At 28.3% G+C, this 27,881-nt stretch overlaps 1 protein-coding gene across 14 annotated transcripts in view; it reads right to left on the bottom strand.

Moving 5' to 3' along the window:
- The window catches only part of LOC107438072 (uncharacterized), a 93,401-nt gene that overhangs the window by 7,703 nt on the left and 57,817 nt on the right, over positions 1-27,881 (bottom strand). For 8 of the 14 annotated variants that reach the window (XM_087163722.1, XM_087163725.1, XM_087163724.1 and 5 more), the window contains 9 exons: positions 24,783-24,825; positions 23,539-23,646; positions 16,242-16,323; positions 14,351-14,387; positions 13,022-13,070; positions 9,878-9,940; positions 5,576-5,624; positions 4,753-4,815; positions 1,751-1,920 (listed from right to left, as the gene is read on the bottom strand). In XM_087163722.1, coding sequence (XP_087019848.1) covers positions 1,751-1,920; positions 4,753-4,815; positions 5,576-5,624; positions 9,878-9,940; positions 13,022-13,070; positions 14,351-14,387; positions 16,242-16,323; positions 23,539-23,646; positions 24,783-24,825 — 664 coding nt within the window. The remainder of the gene's footprint in view (positions 1-1,750; positions 1,921-4,752; positions 4,816-5,575; positions 5,625-9,877; positions 9,941-13,021; positions 13,071-14,350; positions 14,388-16,241; positions 16,324-23,538; positions 23,647-24,782; positions 24,826-27,881) is intronic. The other 6 variants (XM_087163726.1, XM_087163727.1, XM_071185527.2 and 3 more) reach the window with 1 other exon arrangement.

The raw sequence follows: 27,881 nt of genomic DNA, 5'->3' as shown, positions 1-27,881 counted from the left end.
ACTTTTCCTGACAATAGGTCTTAAAAAAAACACACACACATTATTTAGTAAAAAAAGTAACATATAGGAGATAAATAATGTCAATTTCATACAACAACTTTTTTTGAATGACATTTAAATGTGTTTAGTATGATAAAATACACAAATAAAAAAAAAATATTAAAGTGCACACAGATGGTTATTTGAACTTCCTTTTTCATAAATAAAAACATGATCTTTATTTTTTCCATTTGATGTGAAGATCTAGCAAGGCAGATAAAAATAACATTAAAAAAATGAGCCTCAAATCCCAAAAGTAATCTGACTTAATATATACATATATAAAACAAGGTACAGAATTGTAAACATTTATTAATAGTTACTTAAATAATGCATAATTTTAAAGGGAGTTGCAATTTAGTCATTCACAATTGAAAGAGAAACGAAGCTTGTCTGCTGGTGTTTTTTTCAAACACTATATTTATTCAGCTTCAATAAAATTCATAGTTTGAAATTTATTTGTCTCAACTAAGTTTGTTTTTCTTTAACTGTTCTTGTCTTTTCAAGAAATCTCTTAGCTGTGTATGTTCAATTATCAAAAAGTGGGGGGGGGGGGGAGAGAGAGAGAATGTGTTGATAATTTTTTTTAAAAATTGATTAACAGCAATTAAATTCAAATGCTCGTGATCAGTTTTTTAAAAAAAATCCTTTATTTTCTTAAGAAAGGAAACAATATTTATTTTGATTGTTAAAAAGTGTATATACAATAGACCTTTCCAGTAAAGGGAGATCTGGACATGGGACTCAGTAAGTACTGTAACAATTATTCCACTAGGCCAGGGGTTTCCAACTTACATGAGGCCGCAATTAAAAACACCAGTCAAATGGTGGGCCGTAACTTTACCAAAATTTTATATAGGACTCTTTTATGTTTGAAGGAACATTAAATATTACTGTCAGATTTTTGTCAAGTTGTACAAAAGAAAAGTATTGAATTGGAAATTAAAATAAGAAGTAGAGTTTTAAAAATATTTAATCGAATTTTAAAAAATTCTGGCTACAATAACTTTAGTGTGCACCTATGTATTAAACAATTAATGTGCAGCAGATATCAAATTGTTAACATATAAAACTTTAAAATATTTAAAATCCATATAGATTTTTTACGAAAATTGTCAGCAAAAAAAAAAGACAACTAATATATTTAATTTCGCTGGCCACAAAAAAAGGTATCGTGGGCCGGATGCGGCCCGTCAATTGGTAACCACTGCACTAGACCTTAGAATTCTAATGATTTAAATGCTAAGGTTCTTTCTTTATAAGTTAAAGCAGATCCCTATTTAAAATTTGTCTTGTCACCTTTTAATCTATTAATATGCACATTCGTTATTATTCTATCCTTTTACATTGATAGACAAAGCAAAGAATTTCAAAACAAGAATAGAGTAATATTTGATCAATGAATGCTTTTAATTAGAACTAATTAAGCACCTGATTCAAGAAATAGCAAAGATATGTAATAAGAATTATTCTAATTTTCTCCCTCTGCAAATAATAAAGAAGAAAAGGAATATTTTTATATTTTAGAGTATGGCTATAATTTTTCTATGGGCCAATTTTCTTCGGGCTGGAGAATTGAGTGTTCCTTGTGATGCATAATAACTTATGCTTTGTGTCCATTTTATGATTTTTAGTTAATCTGTTATAGCATAGAAGCAGAATCACTGTGTTAGTATAATGATACATAAAAGGAATACAAAATTTCAACTACCATCATCCTCTCCTCGACGGAATTCTACAGAAGATTCATTAGGGCTTGTTTGCTGAATGTGTAAAAACAGAGTGCACGTGTATCTTAAGAAACCCACTCGACAACCCCATGATAGCTCAAAAACTGCTTGATTCTGTTTCAATGTTTTCAGTTTCCACTTGCATTTCTCCCTAAAAAAGGCATAATTAATGATATCTCTTTTTTTTACTGCTGTTACATCTGAATTCAATGACACATAAATTTAACATAAAATACATAAATTATAATGACTACACAAATAATCCATAATCAGGGGTCCGTTTAGAAGAAATTTGGGTCCGTTAACGGACCCTTCACAAAATATCTTTTCATAAAAACGGACCCTTCACAAAATATTTTAACTTAAAAACAGACCCTTCACAAAATAATTTATCTTTTAATCGAACCCTTCACAAATTTTTTTATCTTTATTATTGTTTAATTAATCGAATAAACCCTTCTCAGGAAGGGGGACAAGAAAGACAGATATAAACGAACTAAAATTTGTCTTCGGCAGACGCTTCTTCCTTTATTTGTCCAAAATGAATATTCTGCATTCAGCGATATAGGCTAAATACCAAATATTTATTTGTTGCATCGTAATTTAGCAGCTGCAATTGCTGTTTATTTTTTAACATTTAATTTTTTATTTATAATTTTGCAGTGTTGAGCATAATCTTGTATGTCTTTACAATTTAAAAACTCCTTCTGCAATAACAGACCCTATTAGCCCAAATTCACAAAAGCGGACCCTGGGTGAAAGAATGTGATTTAACGTTTATTTTATATTCACAAATTACGAGTCATTTTTTCACAATTTTACAAAAACGGACCCTTCACAAAATGTCTGGACAGACCCCTGATAATAAGATGAAGAGTTTGTCTCTTAGTGTTAGTTCAATTATCCTGAAACTTGAACAGCAACTGCGAGGGGCAAATTTAGTCCTAAATCTTATAATTTGTTGAAAATTTTCAATTCATATGAAGAATGGAATTTTTTTAATCGGCTAAGAGCTGGCTATTGATAAAAATGAGACTGCAGATGAATTTTTTTCTTTTAAGCATTTTAAAGATTACATCAGTGATATTTGATAGCTTAATTCTCTCATTAAAAAAGGGAGTTTTGTGCACGGTCTTTATTTCATTATTTTTTATTCCTTATGTCAGATTAACTCAATGATCAATCAGCATGAACATGATGGCATTGGTAGATTATATCACTAAATTAGCATTCCTAAAGTTACTTGCAATAACGTCGTCATTTTTTTTTACAGTTATGCCTATTAACCACGGATTTATAAAACTAAAAAATTTAAAAGCAACAGTAATTGAAATAAGAAAAGTAATAATAAAAAAAGTAATCGAATCGTTACATAGAATTTTAAAAATGCCTCAATACAAATCGCGATATTGGATTTTTAAATCTCGTAAATAAGAACTGCAATGAACGATATTGAAATTGCATGAATAAAAATCAGGTAAATACGAGCTATCTAGGGGACGGGTAAAAATGAAATAAAAATCTCATTTTCTGCTCTTAAAAGCTAATAGCTGAAATAACTACTATGCGGAAGGGTTGGCAGCTACGTAGTTTGAATTTTCTATATATCTTTTGTTATATTATAATCAAATCGGAAATAGATATAATTATTATATTTCAACAGCTGAGTTTTCAGAAAAAGCGGAATATATATAGATATAAGCTTTTAGAGAATCGAAATTTTCGATAAAAAGGCTGAAATTCGAGAGACAAAAGCGAAAAAGGCGGAAATCGCTAAAAAGCTGAAAAATCTCAGTCCTGCTGACACCAATAAAAATAAGGCAGTTGCATGACAGGATATGCTTCTCCTAAATGAATTAGTACTATTTCTCCAGTAATTTTAATATATAACTTAGTTATTTTTTTAATTTCAATAGTAGCTATAATTAAAAATAATACAAGCAGCATAGGTGTCAAGAATATAATAGCGATTTTTAACATTCCTCTTAAACAAATTAGTACAGTTCTCCATCTATTTTACTTTTCAACACATACTTCATTTTTTATTATTTTATTTTTCATGTATCGTTCATTTCAAGTTATTTAGTTTTATAAAAACACACAACTATAAATAAAATAAACATGTGGTTTCAGATAATTGTAAGATTACTAATTTGGTGACGTAGTCTACCAATACTTTCACTTCGGTTTATCTGACATAAAGAATAAAATATAATTAAATATTAAAAAAGGTTCAATAAACTCTTTATTTGATTATAACAGTTAAAGGCTAGCAGGCATCAATAATATCTCTAAAGTTTCTGATAAAAAAGTCTTCTGCTGTCTCAATTAAATTAATGGCTGGAAAAGGATGACAACTCATCATAAAATTCCATTTTTAAAATGTCTCTTTTGAGCGATTTTTAAGATCGGAAGCTGAAACTGTCCTTTTCACCCACTGTCTGAATTTCAAGATTCACAAACAGTTCTGGAGTAATTAGAGAAACACACAAACTCTTCATTTTATTATTATAGATTTGCAGACGTAAATAGGATTGTGAAAAATAAAGTATTTTAGGAAATCTAACTACAGTAGGGAACCGATTATCCGGAACGATCGGGACTATCGCTATTCCGGATAACTGATTTTTCCGGTTTTCTGAATCGCTACAAAAAGCCGTTTTTTTAGTGTTAAACCCAACTAAAAAAAAAAATATTTGGAAATAATCTTAAAAATAAGGAAAAACGATGAGGTAATACACTAATGATTATTTCTGAAATGATGGTAAGGTAAACATCTTTCAGAAAAGAAAGAAAAATCCTAAAATCTTATGAAAAAAAATTTTTTTTTTTTTTAAATTGCGGGAAAATTTATTAAATTTCGTTCCGGTTTTTTGGTTTTCCGGTTTTCTGATTTCCGGATAACGGGTTCTGTAGTGTATTTAGGAAATCTAAACTAACTTTGCACAGTGCAGGACAAAAATATTAAAAATGAAAAACTTACCCCGATGATTCTTGCTCAAGAATTTCTTTGAACTTTTTCAGAGTCAATGCATTATCTATTTTCCTACAAAAACAAATTGACAATGTATTCCATAATTCAGAGTCTGTGTCTAATTTGAAGATGAATGAACATAGAGATTTACATAAATTCAAACATAATTTTTAAAAAAATAAAAATAAAAAAAGCACACTTTGAGCCAGATCTGGAAAAGCACCAAGTTAAAAAGCACACCTGGCAACTGAAGAATGTAGAAAAACTGAAGAATCAGTCAAGGAAGAATGTAGTAGTTTATTTTATTTAAGTAACAGATTTTTACTTTCAGCCATAAGAAATAATTAAAAAAACAAGGTTTTAATAAGAAAATGCTCCACAAATTTACTAAAATAGTTTAACAAATATGAAGTGGTAGTAAAAAACTTAGATTAGGTAGATAAAAATTTAAATTTATATGGGTATTACTTCAGAAAGTTCAACATTTAACTTAAAAGTCTAAAATTCTGGTATTCAAGATCAACTGGTAGAATAAGTTTGTAGTGTGCTTTTGATAATTTCAAATTTAGCTTCATTTTTTTTCCTTTCAAAATTTAAATAATATCTATAAATATTAATTTAACTACATGATACTTAAACTAAAAGGCATTATGCACTGGTTTTAGAGTGTCTTGTTTAAAACATTTCTTTATTTTTTAATTTTAATAAAGGTCAGAATTTGGCTCTGTGAGGGAAAACACAGTTCAGATAACAATTGCTCAAATGTGCCAAATCATTAAGATAGTAAATGTAATATATATATCATCAGCGGGGAAAAAATCTAAATTCTTACGTTGGCTTCTTTTCAACAGCTTCTGTTGAATTAACTGGACTGGTTGAACCTGTAGGAAGAAAAAATAATAATATTAATAAAAAACTAATTAAAATTTTCTTTTAAATTTTATAATTAGTACCTAATATAATCCCAATTATATTATGTACTAATATAATTGGGTCCCAATTATAGTACCAATTTTATGAATAGTACCTAATATAATTTGGAATTATGCTCAAAGATATTAAGGAAACTAATAGATAAAGTTACGAATAAATTAACAACCTGCAATTTTTAGAATGTTCTTTTTCTAAAAAAAGAGGTATTAGAAATTTATTTTTCCCTTTATTTTGTTTAAAAATTATAAATGTAACAATAAAGTGGTTGCAAGAAATTTAAGTTCGAATTATTTTAACTACACCCTATTAAAAAAGTGCCATTATAAAACTAATATTCCAATAGTTTCAGCTTAAAAAAATAAAATTTAGACACTGCCCTCAAGTGTCAGAATTTGAAAGAAAAAAAATCATTTTTTTCAAAAATAAGGGGACCTTTTCCATTATAGCATTTGAATGGATAATTGTAGAAACACAAATCTGGGTTTATTTTGTTGATAATGCCTTTAATTGAGACTTTTATAACTGAAAAGTGTTTCTTTTAACCCTATGCGGAAAAAATCATATTTTGAGGAAAGAGAATATCAGTTTATAATTGGTAACTATCGAAAAACAGTTAAAATAAGAAACCACAAATAACATTTCTTTAAAAGCAAAATAAGCTTAAAATGTCAAATTTAAAAAAAAAAAAAAAAAAAAAAAAATAGAGAATTTAGTCATTAATACAAATCATAAAACTATAACTATTACAAAAATAAGGAGGGATTAATGTTAGCTATTTTACATACAATGGGGGAATTTTTTTTTTTTTTTTACCGGAGCTGTTTTTTCCCCATAGGTGTGGAAGCTTCCTAAATCTCTTTTAAACTTACCATATAAAAATATTTAAACATTCAAGTTAGCATATACAGTGGGTGATCGGTTAACGAACAGATCGGTTAACGAACACTTTCACGAAAGATTTTTGTGTTCGGATAACGAACACATATTCGGATAACGAACACTTTCAGGAAAGATTTTTTGTCGGACAACGAACACATATTCGGATAATGAACAAAACGAATTCTAACGAACACTTCTCAACCTTAAAAAAAATTAATATTAAGCATTTATTATCATTTTGCATACAAAATAAGATCACTGAAAGGAGAAATGTTTAAAGCATGCTTAGTATTGATAATTACTAAATGAAACTTGAATTATGGAGAATGAAGGAGTAACGAAAATCACATCTGCGAAGCAAAGAAGTGCCATCCATGATAAAATGGAAAGGTTGCTTTTAGTTTGGATAAATGAACGGGTAATGAAACGAGATGTAACTAGTATGCCTATCATTCAAGAGAAGGCTAGAGAAATTTGTGAGAAATTGAAAGAACAAACTCCAGTTTCGTCATCCGAGGAGTTAGAATTCTAGGCTACCACTGGCTGGTTTACAAAGTTTAAAAAAAGGTCTGGAATTAAACATGCATTAATGCATGGTGAGTCTGCTAGTGCAGATAAAGAAGCAGTTGAGAAGTACTGTCTCAAATTTCAAGAATTCATTGAAACAGAAGGGTATCGTCCACAACAAATATTTAATTGTGATGAAACTGGTTTGTTTTGGAAGCGCATGCCGAATTGTACCTACATCACGAAAGATGAGAAAAGTGTTCCTGGGCATAAACCTATGAAAGACCAATTGACGTTACTTTTGGGAGCTAACGCTAGTGGTGATATGAAGTTAAATCACTTCTCGTTTAGCACTCTGAGAATCCCAGAGCATTCAAAAAAATTTCATAACTAAGAGCAAACTGACAGTAATGTGGGGATCGAATCAGTGGGCATGGGTCACACAGTATCTTTTCAAGGAATGGCTAGTTTGTGCCCCTAGCATCAGGGACTACCTTGATACGAATGACTTGCCGTTGAAAGTACTGCTGCTATTGGACAATGCACCAGGACACCCAAACGATCTTGAAGATAATTTGTTGACAGACTTTCCCTGGCTGACAGTTCAGTTTTTACCTCCGAATACGACTTCGCTGATTCAGCCGATGGATCAGGAGGTTATTGCGGCTTTCAAGAAATTGTACACTCGCGCGCTGTTTCGTCGGTGTTTTGAAGCAAGCCAATTCTAATCAACAATGACTTTAAAAAAGTTTCGAAAAGAAAAATTTGACATTCTTGAACCTATTCGTATCATTCAAAAGGCGTGGTCAGAAATCACACAGCGACAGTTGATTTCTGCTTGGCGGAAGCTGTATCCATCCTTCGTTCAAAGAGACGGAGGTGATCAGGGAGACACCTCTGAAATTTTGACAACTGCTAGAGATCTGGAATTGGAGGTGAACGAGGATGACATAGAAGAGCTCATAATGGGGACATGAAGATGAACTGACGACAGAAGAAGTCCAAGAAATTTTGAATGAAGAACACCAAGAAACACAGTGAAATGTCTGAACAAGAGGAAGACGAAAGAGGACCAATGCCGACATCTGCCATTAAAGATCTTTTGAAAAAGTGGGAGGATGTCAGAGCAGTGGTCTTAGAATGGCACCCAAACTAAGCTGATGTCAGTAGGGTTGGGGATCTTTACAACGACAATGCTATTAATTACTTCCGGAAAATGCTGAGAAAGAGAGTAAAACAATCGACATTGGACATGTTCTTCAACGCCCCATAAGCATAAAATGAAAAGGACTGATTAATATGCAAGACTGTATGCATGAATTATTTTTTAAGAAACTTACTAAGAAATTATACATTTTTTTAAATTTAATTTTTTGGATCTCCAGAACGAATTAATCGATTTCACATAGAAGTCTATGGTGAATCGATGATCGGTTAACGAACAATTCGGATAGCGAACATAATCTTGGAACGGATTATGTTCGTTAACCGATCACCCACTGTACTTTACTCCCCTTTGAAAATCATTCTTATATTAAGCTATACTTCTTTCAATCCATTAATAATAATAATATAAAAACTTAAAAAAATTTACGAACAATATAACACATTGGACATTGTTTTTATTCAGAAAGATTTCATAACTTCACAACTAAATATGGATCAAATACAGAATTATGTATATTCATGAAGTAATTCCGAGTTACCAAGTTTAGCAGTAATTAGTAATTTAGCTTTGTAAGCATCACTTTTACCCCCCCCCCCAAAAAAAAACTAAATTTCTTGAATTGTGTACCATTCTATATTCGTTTGTTTCCAATTTTACTAGGTACTGGATTTAGAACAAATTACACATAATTTATCCCTTAAATGGCTAATTGCTTACTGCTATTTGAAAAATCATTTACAGAATCAGGTAAATTTTTGCCCCGTTGCTTTAAATTATTCTTCAAAAATGCAGAACCAATCCAAACTAAAAAAAAAAAAAAATTTTTTATCAATTACAAAAAAAAATTTAAAATTTTTTTTTCATAACAAATACTTCATTGTACGAGCTATGCTGTCATTAAGTTTAGTACAGTAGGATAAAATTATGAAATAACTGTAGAAATTTTATATCAATATGCTATTTGAATTTATCCAATAGTATTTTCTCATAAAAGGTTAAACACTTCACTTAGCTCATTCATCAAAACTTACAGTTTATTCAGTACATAAAAAAATATTATGCTTAATACTTAAACAATTTAATACTTAAACAATTATGAATTAACACTAATTTCAAAATTTCTTTACATTTTTCAAATGAGAGAATAAAAATTTGTTGATTATTATTTATTAAAGATTATTTTTAAAAAATTGAAAGAGTTGTTCACTAACAGAGTGTTCTATTCTTCATTTGAAGAACTATATATTTCATGTAGCAAAAAGAAACATGCTAATGAAATTTTGTTATATGATTGTTCAAAATTTATCCTTTTAAACAGCAAAATATGTATGCATATTATTTTAATGTTACATAAAGATGAAATGTGATAAAAATAGACAAATTTAGAATGGCACATTTAAGCAGTAAAATTAAAAAAAAAAAAAAAATAATGATGAATCTATTTACTTTTAATACTAGTTTGCTGATAATGAGGAAAAAACTTTAAAATTAACATCAGTTATATAAGACAGAGGCAGGAAGAAATAAAGAAACAAAGATTTTTTTTAAAAATTCATTGCCGTAATTATCATCAAAAAATTGTTAAATTTCCCTTCCTTTTTAGATAAGAAAATATAATTCTTTGTGTACGCCACTTTATAGACATACCTGTTAACATTTTGCATATCTTTCCTGAAGCAACAGTGATGTACTTTCGAAGTAAATCTGTGACTGTAAAATAAAATTTACAAAGCGAACTATTTCACAACTTCGATGTAAGACAGTTAAGAAGCTAATTAAAAAGAATGATAAAATACAAAGAGATAGAAAAATAAGCAAGAAGAGAAAAAATTTAGAATTTTTAAAGTATAAGTACAGGGTATAGGCATTTGACTTGAATATTAGTAATTTTAAATGTAAAATCTACTTGTTGCAAATAAAGCATGCAGAAATGTCTAAAGAGCTTTATTCCCTTTTGAGAAAGGGCTGCAACACATTTTTTACAGTCAAAAAAATAAAAGTATAATTTTTTTTATCCAGAAAATAGTATTATATTTAAATGAAACTTTTAATTTACACACTTTACATCATTATATTACATCAAAACATATTTATTTCAAAAACTACCATTATCTTGCATTAATTTAAAAAATTTTTTTTTGCTTTTAAACTACACTATATTAATTAATACTGTATTTACACACAAATATATTACATCAAAATATATTTATTTCAAAAACTAGCATCCTCTTGCACTAAATATTTAAAAGTTTTTTTTATTTTTAAACTACATTATATTAATTAATATGTAAGTTCTTAAATATTCCATCATGAAGGAATTATAAAATATTCTAATATGTTCATTTTTAAAAAAAAAACGAAAATTCTTTTAAAAACGTTTTAAGTGAAAAGTATTATTTTAGGACATTTTTTTTTAAAAAACTGGTTTTAAAAAAAAAAATCAAGAAAATCAGAATAGTATAAGAACAGTACAAGAAATTTCAGCAAAAGACTGTAAAAAAGTGACAGATAGAGAAGATTGTACAAAACAGAAATTTAAATAAAATTTATCAAGATCAATAGATTAAACCGGGTTGCTCATATACTTAGAATGTATATTTTTAAATCTATGAAAAGACTTGTTTTTGAAAAGCGGGGGAAAAGGTAGATGATGGCAAAAGCTATGATTGTAATACAATTAAAAGAGATTTTGGAATGCTAAAAGTTGAAAACTGGAAAAATCCACAGAAATTTCTTCAAAGAGAAACCTTGGCTTATCCTGGAGCTGTTGAGCAACTGATAGTATTTTTGCTACTGCTAGAAAAACAGATTCTGAAACTACGGAAATTCCTTACTAGTTGCAGTTGTAGGGTATGCGAGGACATATTCACAGGGAGACTATGTCATGAAAGAAGATATATTACCATGTCATGTTAATAACATAAAGTCGACCAGATAATTGTTGAAATCAGAGGTCCCCAACTTATCATAACATATACCCATAACTCATCATCCACTAGCCAATTTCTTAGTTTAAGTTAAAACCTCTGCTTACCTTATACTAAATATTTACAGAACGACCAACTTCAAATATGTTTTTAAAAGACAGTTAATTGCAACTCAAATTATTAATTGTAAGACAAAGATATAAATTGACCGTAGAGCGAATAACAAAAAAGGCATGTTAACTTCGATTAATTTATCAAATAAATTCAAATTAAAACAAACCCAAGCATTTTTCTATAATAAGCTTGAAAATTTCTTGTCGCTGTATTAACCAGTGATGATGCTGGGTAAAATGTTTTTTGATGCCCTATGCCAAAAAATACAACGATAAGCTTGTAACTCATGGGGATTAAGGTGATTATCTTATGAAATAACAGCATAAAATTTAGTAAACCTAGCTTAAATATTCATGAAGATATTTTTGCAGTTAGAGTAAGAAAACATATGTCAAAAAAGTATTTTTTAAGTAATTTTTTTTAGTCATTTATAGCAGGTCCTCTCTAAAAGCTTTAAACTTTATTAATACGTAAGGGAAATTGCAAGACTTTAAACACTGCTAAAGTTTTATAATGATTCACAAAGTATTTCTCGAGAAATATGAGTTAGCATTTTGTTCAACCCCTGTATTTGGCATTTTCGTATAAACTTTTTACATTTCCTAAAAATTTTTTTTTTTACAAAATTAAATTTTGTTTAATCAGTTTTTTGAATTATAACTTTAGCATTCATAACATAAGCAATAGTAGAAAAAAGTTGTCAAGCCACTTTTCTCGAAATATGTTGTAGGGCACTTCAATTGCACGACAGTAATCGTTTCAGTTATAAAGGACAAAAACTGCGTTTTGTCAACAGCAGTCAAGATATGATCTGTAATTGTGTGGCAAAAGTCAGCAAAGAAGGTGAGAAATACTTTTGGTAAGAAAATTTCATCTCATTCTTTTTCAGAAATCTAAAAAACCAACAATTATGTTTCTGAACAGTCTATATAACTAAAAGACTTTGATAAACCAGGCGAAAAAATAAAAGAATGTGCCAAAAATAGACAATTATGCACAATATTATTAATCAAATTCTCAGTAAAATTTTGTTTCATGGGATAAAAAATATCACATATGTGCACAATAATAATTTACAGCACGTTTTTTAAACTAGTAACAAGAGGATTAATATATGTTTCTCAACACACGTTCGAACTTCGATGCTGATGCAAAAAACTTAGGATTCTACAAAAACTTATTCAAGAAGGATTGCGTAAAAAATCACACTAAGAAAAACGAGTTGAATATAAAGCACTTGATCTTAATCTTTATCAATCGATTTAAATTTGATTACTTTTCATGAATTTTGAATTATTAATAGAAAATTTTTGGCAGTTAGAGTACTTTTCAAGATATTCAAAAATGTAATAAAAAAAATTCAAAAAAATAATAAAAACAATAAGAAATGATAAAAATTCAGAATCACAGACCCACAGAACAATTTTGTGCTTGAAAAACAAGAATTTTTTATAAGTTTATTTTTTTGGAGGGGAGCAACAAATAGTTTAAGTTAGAGGGGACTATACTGTTAAACAAATGCATCAAATTATCAGAACATTATTTCTATTTGAACTATTATTTATGAGGGATAGCAAATATTTCAGAAACTTTTCCATTTTTAATTAATCACTTCATACACAAAAATTAATTATTAAACCAAAAAAATTATCTGATAATAAAATGTTTCTATTTTATAATCCATTTAACAGAAATATACTTTAAAATACAGGTCCTATATTTGATGATACATATACATACAAGTACTTACTAGTTTCACTTTCAGGCACATTGGGACAATTTGAAGGGCAGGAAGAACTCTAGAAAAAAAAAGATGATATACAGAACTGTAATTATAATCAATTAAATTAAAATAACAATGAACACTAATTAAATGCAGACTATATTTATAAATCTCAATGCATAAGTCTTGCAATTTTTCTGTTGATCTGTATAATATTGCTGAATTTATTAAAAGTAATAAAAAAATGGTCTTAATTAAATAAAAGAAAATCAAAGAGATAATTTTTTTTTACAAATTTTGGAGCAATTGTTAGTATTTATGATGATACTGACAGAGACATTAGGAGCACAATTAAAAATGCACTGAGCATTTTTGGAAAGTTTATCAATGTTTAAATAGGAAATTAAGAATACAAATATTCAATGCAACAGTGAGATTTCTGGTACATGGTCATGGTAGCAAAACTTGGAAATTAGAAAAGCAGGAACACAAATTAGATGCCTGTCAAACAAATCGCTTAAGAAAAATATTGAAAATCTATCAGCCGAAAAGATAGGAAAGGTAAATCGATCCTGTAAATCCAGTACCAAGCCGGTAACAATAAATATAAAAAGGAAACAATGAAAATCTATTGTCATGGAAAACATACAAAAAAGAATGAAAAAATCACATTGACCTGGTCACCAGAAGGAAAGTGGAGGAGAGGTAGGTTGCAAACAAAATGGCAAAGTATGGTAACTAATGAGAGAAACCAATTAAATTAGCAGAGGTAGAATGTTACCAAAGGAAACAATCTAGACAAGAGAGAATGGAGGACAAGGATTACAAGGATCCAGGTATAAAGAGCTTCGTATAAAAAGCATTTTTGTAAACAAATTGCCCACTGTATTTACAAATAATTTAATTACATTGGGCTTTACTTTTATCCCAGAAAAGTCAGAGGGCATTTTAAGTTCTTTAATGACTGAGGAAACATTTGCATTGCTAAAATTAACCCCTCAAAATAGCTTTATTTTAAAATTGGACCCTTTACAAAATTATTCTTTTGAAAAACAATAAATTATGTCCTAGTTCATAATTTTTAAACTAAAACTCTTTGAAAGACAAGGTTTTTGTATCCCTAAAGGTAGAAAAAAGGAACACTACTATCTAAAAACGAGTAGATTTTACCAAAACAATCTGGAATGCCCACTGCTAGAACACTGACAATCCAATTTTGCAAATAATGTATGATAACAAAAAATATGAGAATAATCATGAATAGACTAAAACTGCAAAAATATGTAAACAATTATAGAGTATACATCAAATTAAATAAAATTTAAATATGGTTATTTAACTTTAAAAGATACTCACAGGAAGCTCTTCCTTTGTACAAGCTACAGCAGATGACCTAGATCAAAGAAATACAGCTTAAATTTCTTGCGGTTACTTTTAATTTTATTTTATATGTGCAGTGTGGGAAATCAAACAAAGCAACATGATAACTTAAAATCTAGAACAAATTTAGAATGCTAAGTAAAGGATACTTTAGTTACAAAAAAAGATACAAGAACATTTTTTTGCAAGATAAAACTTTGTTCTTTCATTTGCGAATTTTTTATCCTGAAACCCAAGATATTTGTTCCAAACTCTTAAAAGAGGTCAGAGATCTGCAAGAGCTGTACTCCCAGAATGATGATGAAATATTTTTGATAGTAGGAATCTAGTAAATATTGTTCTAATACATTATTTTGGAAAGAGAACAAGAGTTTGAGCTCTTTTACTTTAATTTTGACTATATCTTAATCACTAAGGCCCGGATTTTGATGACATTTGCATTTTTTTGCATTTTTGGACATTTTTTGTCTTTTAGAGCATTTTTTTAGATTTATAGGGCATTTTTCTTGAGATTTTGGGGCGTATTTTGCATTTTAATGCATTTTTTAAAGTTTTCTGTTAATTTTTTACAATTTTTATTATTTTTTATCAATTTTCATTATTACACTGGCTTCCAAACGATAAAGAAAATCTCTAGGATATTAACAGGTGAAGCATCTTTTCAAATTGAAGAAGAATTGTCAGTAAGTAAGACCGTCTCTTTCAAGTACGCACCTATAACATCAGTAGACGTTGAAAGAAGCTTCTGCAGGAATGAAAATTTACTTTCAGACAAGAGACGCTCGTTTACATTTCAAATTATCAAAAAACATTTAATAATCCAATGTAATTCTGATATTTAGTAATATTATGAGATGGAAGTTGTTATATCCATTAAAGTTTCTATACAAAATAAAAATATTTTGGTGTCAATATATTTTCCTTTTTTTTTTGTTATTTTAGGATATAAAACATATTTTTCAAACTTTAATGTGCGTAGAACAAGTATTGCATTGCTTTATATCTTTTAAATGACTCATAATAATTTTAAAGAGCAAAACATTTTTTTAATTCAATATTCTTACTTTATTTAGGGCATTTTTTGCGCAATTTTTGCATTTTTAAGGGCATTTTTTGCACTTTTTAAGGGCATTAGTTGAGATTTTTTAGGTCATCAAAATCCGGGCTCTATTAATCACTATTTATGCAAATCAAGAAAACTTTGAAGACAATCATAAAACTTATTCAATTTATCCAAAAATAATATAATATAAAATCTGAAATTTGAATGCAATAGGTTTAATAGTTTTTGAGCAACAGAGCTTCATTAAATTTCAATTTTTTTCATTAATATTTAACCTTGCCTTACCTGATTTAAGATAAAAGTTTTGATATTTTTCTAACTAAACTTTTAATGATCATAAGGCAGCTATCGAGAGGCTTCAAAATTCAAAGTTTTCAACAATGCCTATTTTTGTTCCTCACAATGTGCCCTGCATTACTGCAGCAATGGTACTTACTTAATCAAAAATATCATATCATTCAAAATTTGGAAATTTAACTTTGACACCAACAAATATATAATTAGATTTAAAAATAAGAAACTTAAAATCCATGCAAGATTTCTATCATAATCCATACTTTTACAAAATAAATAAAAGTGAATAAGTTGATATACTTTTAATACAAAATATTCAACATAAAAATTTATTTAGTTTTTGCATAACTGCTGTGATTTTGACACTAGGCAACAATAGTTGCTGTTTCACTGTGTCCGCACTAAGGCAACTTCTTAACTAACAAGCTTATTCAATCATTTGACTAATCATCACTAATGGAATGATCTTTGTATCACAATAAAATTAAAATAAAACAATGCAAATCATACTTTTGAGGAGCAGCCATTTTTTCAAATTCCATTTCACTTTTATCTGGTGATTCTAGTTCTACCTTCATTTCAGCAGTTGTATCTGAAAATAATAAAGAAAGAATATCACTAAAACACAACCATATCTTAAAAATGTCACTTTCCCACTGTAAATAGTTATGTCTAACAAGAATTTTCATTCTACTTAATAAGTATGAATCCCTAAGTGCATAATTTTTTAAACATGAAAAATGATTATAATCAAAAAATTCTTCGATCCAATTCCAACAGTATAAAAAAAATTTAAAAATTAGTCTTATGGTATTTTGAAAACTTTTAACTAGTTCCGTGACAAAACATTTTTTGCACCGATTTAAAAATAAGAGAATTGCTAGCATTATAAAAAGAAAAGTGGTGCGAGACTTATACTTAGTTGTAAGTTTTTAGTGTTAATCACCTCAATACCAGATACCCTCCAGCACGGCAGCAGGTGCAGTAGATTATAACAGCATTTCTAGATTGTTTTAAATTTAGTTTTTATTTTTAATAACAAACAAATGGGGAGGAAATTACTCAAACACTTTTTTAAAACTTACTTCCATTAAACATTATAAAGCTTAAATGAGGAAAAAAAATAAAGAATTTTTTTCTGATTACTTGATTAAAGGTCTAACTGTATTACATATTTTTAGTATCGTATGAAATTCAATTTAAATTTAAACCACATAAAGACTTGATGCACAATTTTTAAAAGCCTTATACTTGCTAATTTTGCTACATGTGTTAGATTAAGCTGAATTTCTACTAAAATAATCTTAATCTGACTATGTAGAAGGTCACAGTCAAATTATGAAGATATCACTGCAGATTCATCATAAAAATTTCACTGAAAGAGATGCTCCTTTTTTTTTTCTTATAAAAAAAATGCATTGATAAAATTTTAAGCAGAAACAAAAATATTCATATTATTATTACATAGTAATAGACACACAAATTTTTTCCAAAATTACATAAATTTCATAATTTTGTTACCAGTCTTTATCTTCATTTTGAAAAAGAGTATGCAAGAAGCCTAAGCTCCGAAATGAGTTGAAAGATATTGAAATACATTATCATCATTATGTATATATATATTTCTAAATCTTAATCTACAGTTGGCATTTCTCTTTTATTTAAAGTACAATCTAAAATATTATCTGCAAATGGATTTTGGTAACTGTAACTATTTGCTTTGTCTGAATGTAACATTGGTACAATACCTGCTTTATATTATAATTACACTTACGATATTATAAAACGTCTATTTTGATAAAAAAAAAAGAAAAGAAAAAAAAGTTCATCTGAACAAGGGGCAAATTTTTCTTTTTTTTAAGTACACTAAAAGCTAAATTTATTTTCTATTCCACTTGTACAGAATCTACATTTGACATTTCAATTAAAAATAAGATACAATTTTTGTAATTTACAGAAAGGTTTTGAAATATTAGCATATTTGATTAGCAAGATTTAAAATAAAGATTAAAGGTTGAAAGTTTATTAAAAGTTTTCGTAACATCAACATTTCTTTCCATTTACTGTAAAGTTCACTTTAAAATAGGAAGCGTTTTTTTAAGATCTGTAAGTTGGATTTACTGATTGAGTGATGATCATTGACATGGATCCCGTAACTTACTTGATTTCATTCATAAAGTTTACATTTGGATTTCTGTTCTCTTAATGTTTCATTTTTTAACATTAACCATTTAATTTCTCTAAAAAGTGTAATCCTCATCCTTGCTCATAGGAAGTACAGTGAAATTTGTTATTTATATGGTTTCAAAATTTGAGAAAATTGGAAGAAGAGGCAGAGTTTGTAATTGTTTGAAACAAATCTCAAACAAAAATTTGATTTTGCAAAACCGTGGTTATGATTTTATAAAAGGGTAGTTTCATCATATTTTGATATTATAATGATTTTGTTCCTGTGGATTTAAAATATAGCTAATTTCACAAGTGATTTTATCAGTGGTGATCACAGTATTTATTTTTAGGAGAAGAGATTGAACAATAAGAAAGTCAAAAATAAAGATATAACTTTAAATCTGATCAATTACAAACTATATCTATAAGAAAAAGCATGCATGCATATATATATATATACAGTGGTGGCCAAAAGTGTGGACACTTTTTGAAAGTTTCATGTTTTTCAACTTTGTGTGCTTGTAGAATATATTAATTTTCACTTAAATACAAAAGTTTATATATCAAATTGCAGGCCCATAAGCAGAATATTTTCAAATGTTCTGCAACAGGACTTATTAATTAATACAAATGTTCTGCAAGCATTTCACAGTGAAAAAAAGTCAACTTTACGTTAAAATACTATATTTTCATTTATTAAAATACAGGCTCATACACAGATACACTTTATTATTTTTTAAACCAAGGCAAACATTCTTGATTTATTACTTTTTCAATCACTTTTGCAGTACAAAATTTTGTTAATGACGATGATAATGATGAATTATTAATAAAATGCCTATGATTTGAAGGTCCGAACATTAAAATAAAGGCTGCCTTAAAAATCTGTAGAAGAATGTATGAGATTAGGGTTCGGAATTATTCTGCAAGCCTACCGGAGGCAGGTGTGTGTGTGGGGGGGGGGGGGTTCGCAGGAAAACGCTGTCACTTATTCAAGATACAAATTGTTCTGCAGGACTTCGTTTGTTCTGCGACGTACGTCACAGTTTTAGGCACTTTCTGCTTCTGGGATTGCAGGTAATTTAATGTAGAATTTAATAATGAATACAGTATTACAATATCTGTATTACAAAAAAAGTTAGGCAAATAATAGTAAGATCTATCTTAGATTTGCATTTTTTTAAAGTGATACTTACACAATCAATACTTAGTAGGATAACCCTTATTTTTTAAGACAGCTTACCAGCTTCTTTTCATTGAGTGAACGACTGTTTGAAGTTCATCTTTCGTAATCACATGGTGCCAAGAATCAATTATAGCTTCAATAAGTTGTCTTTTATTGGATGGACGTTTTTTTCGTGCAAAAATTTTTAAACGTCTGCACAAATTTTCAATTGGATTGAGATCAGGACTGTTTCTTGGTCATGGTAATATATCTATACCTTTATTTTGAAACCATGCTTTGCATACTTTTGCTGTGTGGCATGGAGCTGAATCCTGCTGAAAAATAAATGGTGCATTGTTGGGGAAGAGATCCCAGATGGAAAGTATCAATTTTGGTTTCAGGACAGTTTTGATGTATTTTTTGGCATTCAGGATGCCAAGAATCACTTGAATTCGGCCCACACCATCTGCAGACATACATGCCCAAATCATAACATTTGTTGGGTTTTTTGTAGTTGCTTCAATGCAATCAGGATGAAGTGCTTCACCTGCTCTAAGTCTCACGTATTTTCTATCATCACTACCAAAGAGCGATATTTTACTCTCATCGCTCCAGATTACTTGCTTCCATTGATTTTCTGACCATTTAATGTGTTCTTTTGCCCACTTAACTCATTTTTTGCTTTGCTTTTGATTTAAATATGGTTTTTTCCTTGGAATTCTAGCTTGTAGTCCAAATCCTGATAACCCTCTTCTTATTGTTCTTGAACTTACTGCAATGCCCGCTGCATTCATTTCACATCTAATGAAGTTTTTCTATCTTGAAGACATAGCCGTTTAATTTTTCTATCGGCGGTAGCACTTGTGCATTTTCATCGGCCTGATTTGGCTTCATTTTCTACTGATTTCATTTTTTCATAACGTAAACAGAACTTTCGTACACCAGAACAAGTCACTGAACTACTAACTTTTCTTGCAATTTCAACATAAGAGAGGCCATTTTCTCTCAATATGACAATTCGGCTTCTTTTTGTAGACGTCCAATTAGTTCTTCTTGTTGATGACATTGTTTAAAATTAGTTTAATTAAAAGAAAGGACTTTAAAATTAAAAAACAGCAATACTCTATTTAATTGTACTAGTATGCATCATTCCGCAAAATATTTCCACAACAATAACTCTTTTGCCATCCAAATAACTTAAACTATAGTTACAGACATTTGATTGGTCCTAAGAACAGTGTCTGTGATTGGCTAGTACGCTTTTATTACAAAACACGTCTTTATTCAAAACGATTTATGTTTGTTTGTTCTACTAAAATCAGGGATGAGATTAGCCAAAACGCAAAAAAGCTGAATTTCCACGATAGTAAATTTTACGCAAGAGCAACCCTTTAATAATAAATTCCAGACAGTTTAAAGTAATAAATAATGTGTTGACATACAATTGTGTACTGATCTATTATTATTAAAACGATTACATTGATACTTAACATTTAGTGAAGAAAAAAAAATTACCAATTGAAAAAATAAAGCTGGAAATTATATTTTTCCTCAGTTCACATAAGAGACAAATACTACTTGAAAAACTACCTGGTTTAGCAAATTAAAACTACTGAGAATATATATTAATATTTCATTTCTTTTAATAAATACTGTTATGTGATTTATAGCAAATATATCAGTAATATTACTTTTTAAATTATATTGGAAAAAAAAACTTTAACAATGGACCGAATCATTATGTTCATATTATAGTCTAATCTAACTAGAGCCCTTTGAAACATATCAATAACAGTGAAGTAGAAATATATAGTAACTCCTTAACATACAAAAATTGCTATTTTAGTTTGAAAAATTACATGACAATCAGCAAGTGTTAAGATAATTGTATTTTATTTGATAAGAATTTTGCATTTTATAGCATAAATAACAGCAATTATAAATAAAATTTTGATGATGAATTAATTAACTCTTTTCCAAAAAAAAATTAAATTAAATCCCTTTGTAAGTGATTGCTTTTGTTTGCTATATCTTTTATGTTTGCTATATTTAGTCGTTAGTCCATCTTCAAACATCTTGTGACAAGTCCTATTTTTTCTTCTTTGCAAGCACAGAATGTAAGTTTTGAATATATTCCCTTCCAGTTTCTCTGATGTTGTAACACTTATATATACTAATAGTCGTCGTTAGAAAAACAGTCACCTTTATAGTAACTAATTAAAAAAAAATACTTCTTACAAGAATCGCGATAGTTGATCTTAAAATTGCGTCGTTTGAACTACGAAAACCAGATCTATCTGGAGAGCGGGTAAAAAATTCGAAAAATCTTATCTGCTGCGCGTAAAAGGGGAGATAATAGTGAAAATAAGTAAAAATGAGAAAGGATTGGTAGCTATGCTGTTTGAATTTTCTGTTTCTTTTAGAAAATCGGTGAATTTTCTGAAAAAGCGGAATACTTATAAAAAAAATGAAATTTTCAGAAAATCTGAATTTTTGATAAAAAAAAAAGCTGAAATTTAAGAGATAAAAGTGAAAAAGAGCGGAAATCCGCTAAAAAGCGGAAAAATCTCATCCCTGTAAAATAGGCATAACTTTTTTTGTAATACAGATATTTTAATTCTGTTTTTGTTATTAAATTTCACATTAAATTACCTTCAATTTGATATATAAATGTTTGTATTTAAGGGAAAATTCATATATTCTACAAGCACACAAAGTTGAAAAACATGAAACTTTCAAAAAGTGTCCACACTTTTGGCCACCACTGTATATATATATGGGTCATTCTCACGAAAACTGACATTTTTCAGTTCATAAAATCCCGAAAAAGTGAAGTGAATAAAAAGCTCTGAAACTTTTTATATTAATAGAAATATGTAATGGCATTATAAAGAAAGTATATATCCTATAAAATATACTTAATATTTACATTAATTAATTTTTTAAATAATTAATTTATAATTAATTAATTCATAATAATTAATAATTAATTAAATAAATTAATTTATTAATTTTTTAATTTATTTTTCAAATTAATTAATAAGTAAATTAATTATTTTCACTATTTAAAAAGTGAGGGAATGACACTAATAGTGAGGGAATGATATTTTATTTTAATACATGTTTTTATCTAACTTACATCTACCTAAAGTTTGAAAATGATAACATACTAAGTATATCTAATATTTATTATAATTTACTCTTATATATTTAATAGTTTTTACAGGCTTGGGAAATAAAATTGGCTGGCACGATTGAACAAAAAAAAATTTGATAATAACTCATCTTGAATCATTCCCTCACTTCATGCACTAGTGAGGGAATGACGAATTCAATAAAATTTAAAAATAACAGTTAGGCCTAATTAATTTCTGAAGTCAATCACATACAATTATATTCATACAAGAAAGCAACATATAATTATCCACTTTCTCGATGAAGTTGTATTTTATTTTACTCTAAAAAATGACATGAGGGAATGACAAATGTAAAAAATTTTACCTGGTTTGATTCATTCAAATTTATTCCACAGCAAGGCTTCTTTAAGTTGAAGATGGTAACATACTGCAATTTTGTTCTATGATGCCAGTTGTTAACTTCTGAAGTTTTTATTAAAATATTTTTATTCTAAGAAGATTGCAGGTGATAAGAACATTGTTGTGAGGGAATGACGCGAAACACTGGGGACAAAGTTTAAAATAGTGCTGTGTTAATATTTTTATCAGAAATTAAATTTAAAATTGATTTTCTGAATTTTATATTTTAGTATTCTGAAATAAAAAACACGAATTTGTAAAAAAATTTTTTTTATTTCAGTAACAATTTTTTTCTTTTTTTAAATCAGCAGTGGGGACAAGTGAGGGAATGACATAGTGGTATATTTTAATTGCCTAAAATAAATAAAAAATAAAAATTGATAATTTTATTTTTATTCTTTTGTTAGCTTGCATTCTGAAGGACACTTTCCCTGAATTTTTTTTTTCGTAAGCTGTAAAACAAACATAAAATATACTGGGGACATGAAAATGACTGTTTTTGTGAGAATGACCCATATATATATATATATATATATATATATATATATATATATACACAGTACAGAACCCGTTATCCAGAAATCAGAAAACCAAAAATCCGGAATGAAATTCGATAAATTTTCCCGCTATTTAAAAAAAAAAATATTTTTTTTTTCTCATAAGATTTTAGAATTTTTCTTTCTTTTTTGAAAGATGTTTACCATACCATCATTTTAAAAATAATCATTAGTGTATTACTTCATCGCTTTTTCTTCTTTTTAAGATTATTTCTAAATATTTTTCTATTTTTAGTTGGGTTTAACAATAAAAAAACGGCTTTTTGTAGCGATTGAGAAATTGGAAAAATCAGTTATCCGGAATAGCAATGGTCCCGATCGTTCCGGACAATCGGTTCCCTACTGTATATATATATATATTGCTAAAGTAATAATCTCACTTGTAATAGTCTTTACAGAAACTTTAGTAATAATAGCACCATCAGTTAAATCAGAATTAGCAACAGTTGATGATGCCTGCTCCATTGAATAAATGTCTGTTGTAATACCTAAACACAAAGTTAAATAAATAAGGTAAGTTTTTTTAAATTTATTTATCACGTAGTGGGTCCCAATTGATTACAAAATTAACACATTGAAATTCCAAAATGAACAAATTATAGTCGTGAAAAAAATAATAAAGTGTATAAATTAAAAAACTGATTTTTTTTTCTTAACATGAAAAAATAAATAGCATAAGGCACATAGTATTTATTGCACAGACAGCCTTAAGACTATAATATTTCTCTTGCATTGTCATAAAAAAAATGTCTGTACATGGAAAGAAGAATAGCTATAAATAATCGACCTCATAAAAGAGAAGAAAAGATCAAACAACTGCAAACAACTGTCAAACAACTGCAAGATCAAACAACTCAAATTTAAAGGAAATATAAATGTTATCATCAATTCACTAACACATTCTATGCGATTTTAATTAAAGCTTAAGATGTCCTAAAATTACTGAATGGCAAGGCTCAAAATTAATGGTGGTTTTTGTTTAGATCTCTAAAATTTGACTCAGAAGGATATCGTTAAATAAATTATTAGTGGTCTACTGACCAAAATTCTATGTGTAAATGGTTGTATGTTGTTTTGGTTATTTTAATTTTTGGCTTTGTGTATCGGTCAGCTTTATTGGTTCAAAATACAATTCAACCCCACACATTCTCTGTATTAAATTTTTTTTAACTAAATTCACTTTATCCATTGTATTATTATTATTTTTTTAATTAATAGAGACATGTGAATGTACCAGTTAAATAAGCATGAACTAGCACTAGCTTTTAGATACTTATCCAATGGACCATAGACAAAGTTATATTAATTTTTATCCCTAGTACAATAACAACCATGCTTACACAAAATAAAATAGCAGGAGGCCTCAATTATTATGATTCAACCCTTTGCAGCTTTAAGTGATATGGAAAACCACTCCATCACATTGGAAGGGAAAAAAAATTAAAAGTATTTTAGTGAAACACTTTTCTTTCAACTTTTATTAATAAAAAAAGGTACGTTTAACATTAATTCAAAACTTATTTGTTAAAATATGCGAAATTGATTTGAAATCATTGTTAGTACCAAAAAATTATATTCTAGGAAAAAAACAGGATAAAATAAAATTTAAAAAAGCATCTTTTACTTGTTTCTGAATGCAGGAGTCTAAATGCTGAAGAGTGCAGCATCTAAATAAATAATAAAATTAAAAAAAATTATTAATGAAAATTTAAATCTAAGCAATTTTTAAATGAATATTCAGATTACAAAATTACAAAGTTAAGTTAAGAATAACTTTGTGGTCATATGACAGGCTCTCAGTCAATGTTTGGAAAAAGTAGTGGGTTCATAAGGCAATTTTAATTTAACCCATCTATTGACTGGTTTTGTGTCATAGCTAAGCAAAGCTCTAGTATAAAATTGCAGACAGGTGTGCCAACTTTTCAAACTGGCTATCAGTAATCAGAAGTACAATAACACAGAAATATGTATAGTCAACATTTACAAAATTCAAATTAGCACAATTTAAAAATGTATAAACAAATTGTTTCAATATATTAATATTATGCATCATAATATTAATATTATGCATGAAGTTACTATTAAAAAAAAGTAACAATTAGCTAAAGGCACTAACTTAAAAATTATATAACACTGAAATTTTATACTTCATTATAAAATGATAAAATTAAATTGTTAAATCATTAAATATTTTTGGCTTGCAGTGTTTCCAATTTGAGTAATTCCCCCCCCCCTTTTTCTATAGAGAAAGAAAATTGCTTTAAAATAACTTATTGAAAGGGGAAAGATGAAATTATTTTGCTTCATTTTTTATTTCTCACTTCAATCAAATTGTTTTTTTTTAATTTATCGTTTTTAGAACAGTTTAAGGAGTACAAAAATTACTGTACATGAGTACTACAATTTGTTAGATCATTTAAGGTTAGGCCCATTTACTATTAAGATTGAGACTTTCTGATTTTTAGAAACTAAATAGATTGTTGCTTAACCTGTACTCTTCTAAACTCTTCTGTCATGATTTTCCAGATTACTGATAGTTATCTTCCAAAATCATTATTAAAACCTTCACTAAAATTTTTTTCTATCATTTGCCTTATTAAAATAGCATTTCAAATTCTTGTTTTAAATCATTATATACTTACACTATAAATAAGATAATTCCAGTAATGAACTAAAAAATACCTACGTTTTGATAATAACTTAATTTTTCAAGAAGAAAATGTAGGATTTATTAAATGAAAAAGAAGTATTACTCAAATTAAAGTTCTGGAATTTCATACTGGCTCATTCAGACATGGCCAAATTTCTGTCAAACATAACACCTGAGAAATAGAGGCATAGCTAGAACTTACAGCACCAGGGCACAAACTCAGCTTTTGTGTCCCCTAACAGAATGATGTCAAACCTTTTGAGAGTTCAAGGGACCAGTGAAAAGATGGGGCTCCTTTGCTAAACAGAATTGCAATAATATCCGGAGTTTGTTCAACACTTCCTTAAAAAATCTCAACGATAACAGTTGCAGTGTTGCTGTTTTTCTTTTCTTGTAGAAATTGACATTTCTTAGAGCATTATTGTTAAAGCTACAATTTTATTCACCACCTGGTCACAGGATCATTCTTTGAGAAACAAAGAGTTTTGTGCAGTAGTTAAACATTTTTATTTTATAAGTTAAACAGTGAAAGAAATTAAAGCTGAGTAAAATTACACATTAGAAGGATTTTTTCCGATTCGAAGGATTGTGTTGGTGACTGTTAACATTGAAGAAAATTAATTTAAATGTGGTCATATGTGATAAACATAAATTTGCTCTGGCTCCAAAATTACAGGCAAAATTGAAGATAGGATTTTGAGTAACCTATCAATTCAAGTGCATGAAATATTTGAGGCCACAATCTCTTCAGTGTTTTTTAATTTCGCACAAAATTTTGGGGCGAAAAAATCTCAGCACGAAGGATGTTGAATTAGTTGCATACGAAAATTCATATATTAATTGTATAATGGCAAAATAGATATAACTAACAGTCAGATTCTTACATCTTATTCACCAGTTAACGGTCGGATTCAGAAATTTTTCCTAGGGGGGAGGAGAGTCATAGACTCAGATCCCCTCCCTCCAATTAATTTTTCTTATAAAAAAATTTTTTTTTAATATTTTTTTTTTGAAAAAAGAAAACAAAAACTGGGGTTTTTAATGCTAGTCTTCTCATTTATTTTTCTCATAATGAACAATACATAAATAATTCAAGTATTCAAAATCTTTAAATAATAAATGTAATGCGTTTTTTAGAAACTTTGGCAAATCTGTCAAAGATTTTTTCAACATCAAACTAATTTCACCATCTAAATCAATCAGTGAAGAACATAATTAGATGGGGAAAATCGATTTTTGCGGTGTATATGCCCCCTTTAATAATTTTTAAAATATTTTATTTCTGTTGTAAACTATTAAAAAAATAATTTTCATTTTTTTATTCAATTTTGGGGGAAGTCACAACCCTTCCCCCCCGGATCTGCCACTGACCAGATTTTGCTCCTGATGTTTTATTTTTAATTTCCAAATTTGATAAAAATGACTCAAAGGATAAGAATTCAGAGTCAATTGAAAAGGTCATCACTCAAACCGATGTTGATTTCGAAAACCTTAAAAAAGTCTAACTTTTTATAACATTCAGGGGTGATTGTGAGCCCAAGTCAAAATTCCGGAAAATTTCTTGAGTTAAAAAAAAAAAAAAAACAGTTTAAATTGAAAAATTAGAAAAAAATTTAAGCAAGTTTTTTTTTCTCCCTTTTTCTCAATATTTCTGGGTTTACTTAAAATATATTTAAAATTTTACACATACCTATACCATTTACATATACCTATGATGACCAGGAGAAGTAATTAAAATTTACAAATATGTCTTTCTTTCTTGAGTTAATGATTATAACAACTATTTACTGATAAAAAATTAATATTAATCATGAATATAAGCTTATAAAGTATCTGGCTCTCCCTTACAAACAAATAACTTGTGTTTTTAAGTTCCACCTTTGAAAATTTGATTTTCGGAAACTTTTGCGATCAATGATTTTTTGAAACGTCTGGACCTTCGATCTCCGGAAACTTCCGGATCACTGCTAGCGAAAAATCCGGAAATCAGGATTTTTTCCGGAGCACAATCAGCCCTGAACATTGAAAAATAAAGTTTGAAAAACATGTTGCTATAAAAAACAAATTACAATG

Source organism: Parasteatoda tepidariorum, chromosome 5, assembly GCF_982258835.1.
Source record: "Parasteatoda tepidariorum strain Cologne lab strain chromosome 5, Ptep-v5.0, whole genome shotgun sequence".
Classification (NCBI taxonomy): Eukaryota; Metazoa; Arthropoda; class Arachnida; order Araneae; family Theridiidae; genus Parasteatoda; species Parasteatoda tepidariorum.
This window is presented reverse-complemented; position numbering and strand designations above follow the sequence as displayed.